Source organism: Dermacentor albipictus, chromosome 8 (genome assembly GCF_038994185.2).
Source record: "Dermacentor albipictus isolate Rhodes 1998 colony chromosome 8, USDA_Dalb.pri_finalv2, whole genome shotgun sequence".
In the NCBI taxonomy this organism is placed as follows: Eukaryota; Metazoa; Arthropoda; class Arachnida; order Ixodida; family Ixodidae; genus Dermacentor; species Dermacentor albipictus.
Genome location: NC_091828.1, coordinates 35,430,387 through 35,441,509, shown reverse-complemented (window position 1 = coordinate 35,441,509; position 11,123 = coordinate 35,430,387). Strand labels below are relative to the sequence as shown.

The 11,123-nt window shown below is 45.2% G+C and overlaps 1 protein-coding gene across 2 annotated transcripts; it reads left to right on the top strand.

The window, feature by feature from the left end:
- Positions 1 to 4,026: 4,026 nt before the first annotated feature.
- On the top strand, positions 4,027 to 10,673 carry LOC135918116 (monocarboxylate transporter 3-like). 2 transcript variants are annotated; one of them, XM_065451773.1, is made up of 4 exons: positions 4,027 to 4,494; positions 5,071 to 5,214; positions 6,272 to 7,258; positions 10,309 to 10,673. In XM_065451773.1, the coding sequence occupies exons 1-4, from the start codon at positions 4,275 to 4,277 to the stop codon at positions 10,488 to 10,490; spliced, it is 1,533 nt and encodes a 510-aa protein (XP_065307845.1). In that variant the 5' UTR covers positions 4,027 to 4,274; the 3' UTR covers positions 10,491 to 10,673. The 2 variants fall into 2 exon arrangements, with proteins under 2 accessions (XP_065307845.1, XP_065307846.1); XM_065451774.1 differs by lacking the exon at positions 5,071 to 5,214.
- The last annotated feature ends 450 nt before the right edge of the window (positions 10,674 to 11,123 follow it).

Here is an 11,123-nt window from a genome sequence, read left to right as displayed (position 1 = left end):
TCTTTTTTCGCGATACATCGCATCCTATAATTTCGTCATTCATGCAAGTCGCACTGATTTAATTGTTTCTTCCAATTTTTCTTCGCGTTTATGCTTGCGGGGGTTCATGCAAGAAGCTTACCTGATGGTTCGTTTGCTGACAGTTGAGTTTTCCGCTGAATATTTGTACTCTGTGTCGTGCAAAACGTTAGGCAAATATTTATTGTCCATGCTATTTCCGCCTCCATTTTACCGATCACTATACATTAAATGGCCAAGTCACGATGTACTAAAGTGAGTTCGTAAAATGTTTATTACCCTCTTGCTGCAAAACACTCTTTTATAATCTTCATAGTGAAACCATACCGGTAAAAACATGCCTACAGAAAAGGGTGTCTCTGATTCTTCTGTTAATTATCGCTTTTGTTACGTGCCAGAGACGATTGAACATTGTTTTATTAGCTGCACCGATGTCATACTATTTTGGGATGTCCTCCAACGAACTTTAAAAAAAAGACTTTGAGATTAGCGCTCATACTGTGCGATACCTGCTGCCGACCTCTGATAATAGTGTACTTTCGATATGTTTTTCACATCGGAATGCACAGTTTGCACACATGATGGACCGAAATGCCGAAACGGTGGTACCTACAAGGGCACATTTCATCCAAATGACACTACACCTAAAACAGGTTTACGATGGGCTCGATACACAACCCGACTAGTACCCCATTTTGGTGAGGTGCCTATCCTTACCACCCTTCTAAATTGAAACCAACATTTCTACCCACAATATGAACAATGCCTTTTCTCTGTGTGACTTTCAGTGCACTCTCTCTTCTCTCACTATGCACAACTGGTGGATGTTGAGTTCATTACTACCGTAATAAATACCATGAAAGAAAAAAAATTCGGCGTGGTGCAGTGGTAAGATAAAGGGTACGGAACCATCAGGTCCCAAATTCGAATACCCGGATAATTTATTTTTTTTGCTTTCGGCGTTTCCTTTTTCTTACGGCAAAATTTAGATAGCCCTAATGAGGTCTCTGTCAATCTTGAATAAATGTTGATCAAGAACTACAGAACGTCCGACTACAGCACGTCACACTATAGACAACAGAACGTCGTAAACAGAAGATCCCAAAAGACGACAGACGGAAATTTCCTGTTGTGTTTTTCAACTGGGAATATATAGGGCAATTTTCGCTTACAGGACGCCCGGTCCCGACGCCGGACGCCCGACAACGCATTTTCGCGACACGTGGTCATTAACTCAATCGCTGTAAATGTGACCGACTTTGCTAATCCTAAGACGTGATGCGTAAGAATTCTTGAAGTGAGAACCAGTGCGCCTATCAGTCACCAGCTTGCAAAATATACAGGGAAAATCTTATCGAACACACTGTGACCTCGAACATTGCCATGTCTAAGCAGATTCCGCCGTCCTAGCATCGTATTGCCTAGGCAGAAGCGCTGTTTTCAACACACGCACTTTGAAATACGAACCTCTGTCGTAGTATGCACCAGGATTATTTCTCGCCAAGAAAAGTCTAAAACCTTATTTTATGGAGTGGGATTGCAGAATACCTATAGAAGTAATTAATAACTCAGTTTTCTTTTTGCAAACAATGTTTCTTGAGCGTAAATTAGCGCGGTCACTCAAGAGCCTTTTTCTAGGCAATTACACAGGGTTCAGAGAAAGTGCAGCTTTGATGCTTTTCTGGAATAAACGATTAGAGATATGCAATCTAAGAACCATCCATTGAAGTAGTTCCGACACCACTGCTGACAGCTTGGGGGAAAGTTGCGATATTCTGTGATTTATTGTAGAGGCGAAACTAGAAGAAATGCCGAGGACGTTGGCGTACAAAAACGAGAAGCCATCCGAATCATTAAACGTCGAAGCCACAGAATGGTTCCGAACTCTTGAGAGCTTACAAGGATAACTCTGTCTTTTAACGTTGTCTCGGCAATGTCTTGATCCCTAACAGTGATAGCTTTGCTTCGTCGGGGCATTTTTATTTTAAAGTTCTGATCGTTCGGTGATGACATGCTTGCAACCGTAGAGCCCCAGATAGAGTTTCTCTGGGCAAAGATGGTGTGGATGCCACCTCATTCAAGATAATCCAAGGCAAATTCACAACCACACAAAGACAGACAGACAGACAGACAGACAGACAGACAGACAGACAGACAGACAGACAGACAGACAGACAGACAGACAGACAGACAGACAGACAGACAGACAGACAGACAGACAGACAGACAGACAGACAGACAGACAGACAGACAGACAGACAGACAGACAGACAGACAGACAGACAGACAGACAGACAGACAGACAGACAGACAGACAGACAGACAGACAGACAGACAGACAGACAGACAGACAGACAGACAGACAGACAGACAGACAGACAGACAGACAGACAGACAGACAGACAGACAGACAGACAGACAGACAGACAGACAGACAGACAGACAGACAGACAGACAGACAGACAGACAGACAGACAGACAGACAGACAGACAGACAGACAGACAGACAGACAGACAGACAGACAGACAGACAGACAGACAGACAGACAGACAGACAGACAGACAGACAGACAGACAGACAGACAGACAGACAGACAGACAGACAGACAGACAGACAGACAGACAGACAGACAGACAGACAGACAGACAGACAGACAGACAGACAGACAGACAGACAGACAGACAGACAGACAGACAGACAGACAGACAGACAGACAGACAGACAGACAGACAGACAGACAGACAGACAGACAGACAGACAGACAGACAGACAGACAGACAGACAGACAGACAGACAGACAGACAGACAGACAGACAGACAGACAGACAGACAGACAGACAGACAGACAGACAGACAGACAGACAGACAGACAGACAGACAGACAGACAGACAGACAGACAGACAGACAGACAGACAGACAGACAGACAGACAGACAGACAGACAGACAGACAGACAGACAGACAGACAGACAGACAGACAGACAGACAGACAGACAGACAGACAGACAGACAGACAGACAGACAGACAGACAGGCAGGCAGGCAGACAGACAGACAGACAGACAGACAGACAGACAGACAGACAGACAGACAGACAGACAGACAGACAGACAGACAGACAGACAGACAGACAGACAGACAGACAGACAGACAGACAGACAGACAGACAGACAGACAGACAGACAGACAGACAGACAGACAGACAGACAGACAGACAGACAGACAGACAGACAGACAGACAGACAGACAGACAGACAGACAGACAGACAGACAGACAGACAGACAGACAGACAGACAGACAGACAGACAGACAGACAGACAGACAGACAGACAGACAGACAGACAGACAGACAGACAGACAGACAGACAGACAGACAGACAGACAGACAGACAGACAGACAGACAGATGGGTGGAAGGACGGATAAGATAAGACCTCTTTCGTGGGTATTTGCATACAAGATTAGCCCTCAGTGTGTTAGCCAGCTTTGTCAACTGCCAAGGCAGCTGGCTGGGAACTGTTTCATGTATGATAGAATAATGATCCTATGAATATTGTTATTATTTTTTCGTGTACTCTCTCTTGCTACTAATAAATATGGTGATACTAGAAAATATTAAAACCTAGCAAACCTGTCGCGTCGTAAACAGACCACTGGCCACAAAAAAATGAATGAAACCGGGCCGATAGCTATTTCTTCGTCCTCTTGTTCAAACCCAACAACTGAACTGCTTTTTTCAGCCTAACCCAGTTCCTAATGAACGTATCTCCTACGATAGCAGCGAGGTTCTGTAGCTTGCCGCAATACTTACTATATTTTTCTCCCTTGTGCACGTGTTTGACCGGCGAATGACAGAGATAAGGCTCAGCCAGCCCACAGCACCTACTTCAAAGAGTCTTTATCGCTCGTAGACGGGTTTTCGCGTCGGCTAAGGCTTGATATGCCCGTCCCCCACACCACTGCTCCGTGGAGAGGCGCGAAAAGCAAGAATGCAATGAACTTGCGGGCGGCCTCGGTGCCGCATAGTGTGAAAGAAACTTTGTCCGTGCCAAAATCGAGCATGTCTGTTTAAATACTCTGACTATGGCCAATGAGAATAACTATTTTTTTAGTTGAAAGTAGCCACTATAGAAACGTGAACGTTGAACGTATAGACCATCCTTGCATTTTTTACTGGGAAGCTCATCGAAGAGGTTACGACACTCAGGTACCACAGGATTACAAATACCCACGGCCACAAGCCCGTGCCAAGCGTCATGGTGTGTGTAGGCCGGCTAAAGGATGACCCTCTATTTGGAGTCGACTCTCGGTGGAGCTGGATCACCGCCTTCTTTTGTGCCTGGGTGCTGTTCCTGGGCATGGCGACGCCCCGTATAGCTGGCATCTTCTTCTACGGAATCGTCGAGACATTCGGTGTAACCAGAGCGGAGGCTTCGTGGCCCGTGTCGCTGGCGGGTACCTTCACGGTTATGGGAGGTAGGTGATGAGCTGCCCGTTTTCCTTCCTCACAATAGTTAATTGCTTCAAATGTTTTCGCTTCATCTATTCGATCCACAAAGTGAACTTTGGTTTTCGGCATGCAGTCGTTTTAAACTAGGTCATATAGGATGAGAATTCCGTTGTATAATTAAAATCAAATCAATCTGGTAAAGAAATAAAAAATCAGGCAATGTAGATGCTTCAGGAGAAGCCCGATGGACCTACGTCATGCTTAGTAGCAAATTCAATGCCTTTTTAAAAGCGGAACTCAAATGCCCGTTTCCTGGACAGGCGCTTATTGCTAGGTGCTTTCATTCGTGCTCATTACCACGTGACGCTCAACGTGGATCTCTGGGCTGCACTCTTTAAACAGTTCTTCCCAAGCCCTACATTTTACTACCACATGGAAGGCCTAATTTCATAACTTCACTTTGGAGCATGTCTCTGCTGAATTCTAAATATGTTACAACCGTATGTTGTTTGTTCAAAGCATAAAATGATGCCTAATAACGCTCTGGGTTATTTATTTAATGTGTGCATGCCTACGGTGTTCCGTTTTCTTTTTCAATGCAGGCCCGATAGTTGGCTACCTTTGCCAACGTTTTTCCTGCCGGGCCGTCCTCTTAGTGTGCTCGTCTCTGGCAGGAATTGGGGCGAGTCTGTGCTTCCTGGCGAAAAGTCTGCTATTTATCACAATTTCCTTTGGATTTGTTCATGGTAACCATTTACTAGTAACGTCAATACTTTATAATATGTCCTGTATATGATTTTTGCTGAAGCATTGACAGTTACTTCGTTGTATTCTATAATTTATTTGCTTCTTGGTAAGTGTTCACTCTGCTGGATATCGCGTTCAATAGCCCTAACTGGCAGCACTAGAGAACTGAATGCCTGAGCCTTTGCATAATTTTCTTTTTGCGTATAACCATAGTCTCTAATGTGAAGAAGACCACGTGGTGATAAACCTTTTGCCTCCATGCGGTTACTGGCACGAAGCTTTGCAGGAAAGAGTTTGCAGACTATGGAATGCGAGGATGTGTGCTACTTGCAATCAGTACTGATACTTAAGAGAATGGTGACAACGTTTTTTGTGTGCGAGTGTTTTAGTCCGTATATGATCAATAGTTTTGTCGTGGGGGTTGCCTATGTGTGTCCCATTGCTCAAAAAACGTGGCACCCTGGTAGTCACGCTAGTGCGATTAATAAGTCGTTAAATAATGAATGTTTGAATACACCTACTGAAACAATCTCATGTGCAACTGAGCATAAAATGTATTGCGAAACAACCTTATTACCTATTCAGGAATTTCATATTCATTGTGCAAAACCAAGAACATTTGGAAGGCAAGGAAATTGAAGAATTTGTTAATACAAGGATTGTACCAAGGATTGTACTGGTACGGCAAACTTGATGTCTCTCTAAATAAAAGGAGTCGTTATTCTCTTTTTCTAATACTAGAAAACGCTCAAAATAAAGTAAAATTGTCGTTCATGCGCCCGATCCCGCGGACACGAGAACTGGTGGGCACTCTGACATGTCATATATTGTATGCGAATGAGTCACAGTGGAAGTTTTATTGGAATTACCTCGGTTGATGGTAGATAATGCAAACGTAAACAGATGAGGAAGCCAATATGTTTCATCTCAATGCATTTCATAACATTGAAACAATATTCGTAACCATTATCTCAAGATTTCTTGATTACTTGAAACACAATTTGAAAACTCACCACATCAAGGAGAACATATTATTATTGTTTTTTTTTCTTGCAGGTGGTGCGTTGTGCGGCTTGTTCGTTTCCTGCAATGTTTTGGTGGCCCAACACTTTGAGAAACGAAGAGCAACGGCCACCAGCCTAGTGTTCACAGTTTTCGGCTTCAACTCCGTCATAATTTCGCCATTGCTCGAGTTCTTCCGAACCACTTACGGTGTCCGCGGTGCTTTTCTTCTCTACGGAGCGATTCTCCTAAATGCGGTTCCAGCCGTTATTGTTCTCAGAAGCCCGCTATGGTTGACGAAGCAGAAAATTAGGAGAGCGCCGAAATGCGAAGAAGAGGATGAAGGAAACGTATCATGCGTTTTGATTGAATCAGCCAACGCGGACGCAGATGTCAGCAAGGGAATGGACAAAGAAAACGAATCTCAGCGCTCAAATCAAATATCAAACTGTGATCAGTTGTCACCATCTTCTGCTAAACACAAAAATGGCATCTCTCATACCGAGCAGTTCTCACGCAAGAACTCCGTTAAACTGATGGAAGCCAAGAAGTTCCTGCTACCATTTAGTCTTCCTAAAACGGCGAGGCAATTCTTGACATTATCTTTTCTTGTTCACGCATTGTCTTACGCCGCCGTTGTGTTTACAGTTGGCGTCTTTGTCCTGATTCCAGCAGATCTCGCCAGCGACCGTGGCCTTAATCCTTCGAATGTTGTTTATTTCCTGCAAGCTTTCTCCGCAGCGGACATCGCCTTCAGATCGGTAGTGGGCATCGCCATCGATTCGCGTACCTTATCGTATGAATCGATCATGCTACTCGGATTCGCAGTGCAGGGACTCACTTACGAGTGGCTCGTCTGGGCGAATACACTACCGCAAATGATTACGGCTTCCGCCTTCGTGGGTGCCACGTATGGGTCAAGATCGTGCCTCCTGGCACCAGCCTTGGTCAAGGACTTCAGCATCGGCACGTTGCCGGTGATTATGGGTGGTGTGTTCTTCTGCACAGGTGTATCTCTTCTTCTCCGTCCACCACTGATCGGTAAGTATATTTCTGCTATAATTGTTTACAAGTTTCTGTTATGGTATGTTATGGTTTTTTCTGCAATAGGGTGAGTTCACTTGCATGATCAAGTTACAAAACGGTAAACTGAGTGGTCAGCTAAACGTCCCATGTGGTTCTTAGGCGTGCTAATCACTGAGCCTTTGCCGCCGCTCATTAGACAAAGTGGTGGTGTATGACGACATCTGTGTGGCTCGGCTGTTTCAAGCTACTTGCTACAGCGCTTATTTGTACAAATAAGGGAGTGGTGTAGGTTCTTTTGCGGGAAGAAATGACTGTTTTTTTTCTTACCTGTGCATTCTATTTTCTGCATACAATGCTAGAACATGTTACGTCTTCGCATACTGAAGCAGAGCCGAACGTCCGAGAGCACAAAACTTGTAGGAAATGAAGCCATTAGATGTGCGAAGAACACTTACGAAGGCGCTCCTGCTCGTGTCCATCAATGATAACCCAATAACAGTACACGTGAAGAGCAGAAATCCTGTGATTGCACACAATAGGACCAATTGAAATTAATTGTTTGGTTTTAGGAGTGTGAACCTAACTCTATAGACGGGAAGAAACAGAATTTCGATGAATGATCCCGTACTTACAAACTTCTTCTGATGTAGGTAATCTTTAAAAAAAATTTTCAAGCTCACAGTTTACAAATCTGAATGTTTATGCCAAAAACGAAAATCGTCTTACTGGAAACAGTATCTCATATAGCCTATCTCGCAAAGAAGTATGGTTATGATCGCAGCGCTTACTGGAAATCGTAACAAAGGATGCGGCGGTCTCGCGAAAGGTCTTACTCAAAAGTCCCAGTTTCACCCGAAAGGCGAAGCATCGATTGCGATAACAAATTAGTAAAGATAGTAGATAGTAACAAAGAGAGTAACATAGAAACGATATTAAAGATAGTAACAAAGTAAAGATAGTAGTTTGATCGGACGTATAAACTTGGAAATATCCGCTTACTAGCTGATAATAATAATAATATTTGGGGTTTTACGTGGCAAAACCACTTTCTGATTATGAGGCACGCCGTAGTGGAGGACTCCGGAAATTTTGACCACCTGGGGTGCTTTAACGTGCACCTAAATCTAAGCACACGGGTGTTTTCGCATTTCGCCCCCATCGAAATGCGGCCGCCGTGGCCGGGATTCGATCCCGCGACCTCGTGCTCAGCAGCCCAACACCATAGCCACTGAGCAACCACGGCGGGTCGCTTACTAGCTGAGCTAAGAAGCATGTTGTCATGGCGCACAAGCAAACATGAACAAATCACTCTCCTTGAGCGTGGACATTCGCTGTCAAAACGCCGGTGCGAGCTAGCACGGACGCAGCAGCGAGCGAAGGGGCCATCGTGCGGTCTATCACCAACGCAAGAGCGGCGAGAACACTGCGCGCAAAAAGGTTTGAGCCGTCCCCAGATCCCTTTCAAGATAAGGCGCACGTGACCGCGCGCGCCGCGACGCAAGGCACGAACTTGTTTGCGGAGTCGAAGCAGCCCCCGCTCCCTCCTGCGCGTCGTCCCCGCTTTCCTGCATATATGGCGCGCGAGATTGAGCCGAGAGTGCCAGTCCCCCCCTCCCCGCCCCTCCTCCCTCTCATCCCCCAGCAGCCTTTCGCGTGAAGGAAAACGGCGCGTTTGCTCTCCGCTTTCTTCCTTCGCGCGCTCTCGAAAGAGCCGCGACCGCCGGCTCACCCTCACGCGCTTTCATTCGCGCATACAGCATACGACATGCGGTGTCGATTTCATTGCTCTTGCACTTTACGGGGAACATCACGGCGACGGCGACGGCAGAAGCGCGTCTGGAGTGTTCACAAAATTTCTTTCGCAAAAAAATTGTTATGTGTTTCAGAGTCATCGCCCACATTACATATATCGATAGACGCAGTGTACGAAATGCTATTCTCATTTTGTTGCTAAGTTGCGGAGCTGTAAACTTGGTACTTCATTTCTTTCTACTTCGTATTTTCAAAAACTTCTATAAAAGAATTGGTACACTTTCTTCAATGGTCGTGACCGTCGGTAGAATGCAATTTTCTTTTTCAATTCAAAAATGTCATAACACTCTGCGTAGACGCCGAACAAAACTATCTCTCCTTAATCACGTAACTAGAAGCGAGCTCCTCCAAGCTTCATTTTTATCCCGCCAACAAAACGAGTAGCGAACGCTAGCTTTTGTATTCTAGTGCACACAATTATTTTAGCCAATCATGTTAAAAACGGTCTGCTGGCACACATATTCAAGAAATAGAGAAGTGTGAATGAGAAAATTGTAGACCATCCTGAAATATTCCCGTTCCAGCTTCCTTTTGCTCAATACGTGCTGCACAAAAGCTTTTTCGAAGTCCGAAAGAAAGCCCGCAAGACACGACAAAGAGCCACGCGACTAGCTTCAAAGCATTTCTTCTGCGCTATCGCCGTATTACAGTGCACATTCTGTAAAAATAGCTGCAGCACCCAATATTTTATTGGGGTATTTAGCCTATCCTAACGCGCACCTTGCTTCTATGAACATTGGGATGAAAATTGAATGCGCGATGGAACCGGATGCTTAACGAAAACCGCCTTCACACTTTCGTATTTTTTTGCCGCAGCACATGCGTGAAATGCAGCAGAGCTGACTGATACTTTGTTTGGGAGCTTTATGTCATTTCCACGTTAATTTACTACCTTACACGAAAAAAACGGGCACGTGTTTCATTCTGAGGTGCGTTACAATGAGGGAAATGCTGGGAAATAATTGAGCGGTCTGTTTTGATGTTTTTGTTTCACATCGTGGTTATTTCAACCGGCAGGATAATTCCGCCAGTTTCATCGCTGCCGTCAAGGTCGAGCTAACGGAAGTGGACTATACATGTATATGGGAATCTGCACCTGTGAGATTAGGATATGCACACACGGCCCTCCCTTTCTCTCTTTTCATGCGCCGACAGTGTAATTTATGTTGCCTATATCCATCATTTTTAAATGACGTAGGGCATTTATTGTTCGATATTGCGATATGAATATACACTTTCTTTTTACTTCGCAGGGCACTACAGGGACACATATGGAGACTACACCGGCCTGCTACATTTGATGGCGGCACTCAACGCATTCTTCGTTTGCATTTGGACGCTCAAGCTGGTTGCTCAGAGGAGATCAAAGAATACGGCGTCACTTCCACCTACTGCCCTAAAACAAAACTCTATAAGCAAGCACAGCAGCGATTAATACCAGACTCAAAGAAGGGCACTTACAGATCAGGACTGGAAGTTCGGTTCTGACATGTCAAGCCCAACTATTTGGGCTTAAACAACAGCGAGGAAGTGGAGCAAGGAAGCTTTACTTCATGTAGGCTATAGGTTCAATTCAACCGCATTAAAAACGGAAGAATGGCGATAAGAGAGGAGGACGCAGGAGTCGCATTTTAGCCAGGCCAAGAAGCCTCGTGGGTAGGTAAGCAGGGCTTGGCCTCGAATGAGCTGTCTGTTAAACACGCATCTGGATTCGGGGGCCCACAGACTTGGGGGACGGGGGTGTCGGGAGGGTGAGACTCGTCTGCACTGCCGCGTAGATCCGTGTAACTACTTAACTGCTCTGGCAATGCAAGTAGAGATAGTGAGACAAGGAACACAGAAACAAATTACGGCAGACACATACCTTATCTGCAAGAATCTGAATGGCGCCAGGGCAGCAATACAAGTAAACCCGAGCCTAATGGCTGAGCTGAAACGAAGTGTTACCTTGGTCGCCTTTGGTTGAGCTTTTTTTTTCTTTTTTGCTCTTGCTCGGTCCTGAACTTGCTTAGCAAACTGACTACACCTTGGGGGACACATTCACTACCACTGACTGAATGACGGTTTA

Excerpts from the sequence above, each read along its gene's own strand:
- LOC135918116 (XM_065451773.1), top strand. The coding sequence starts at position 4,275 with ATGGTGTGTGTAGGCCGGCTAAAGGATGACCCTCTATTTGGAGTCGAC. Across the intron at positions 5,215-6,271 it reads TTCCTTTGGATTTGTTCATG|GTGGTGCGTTGTGCGGCTTG; the intron begins GTAACCATTTAC and ends TTTTTCTTGCAG. Across the intron at positions 7,259-10,308 it reads TCTCCGTCCACCACTGATCG|GGCACTACAGGGACACATAT; the intron begins GTAAGTATATTT and ends TTTACTTCGCAG.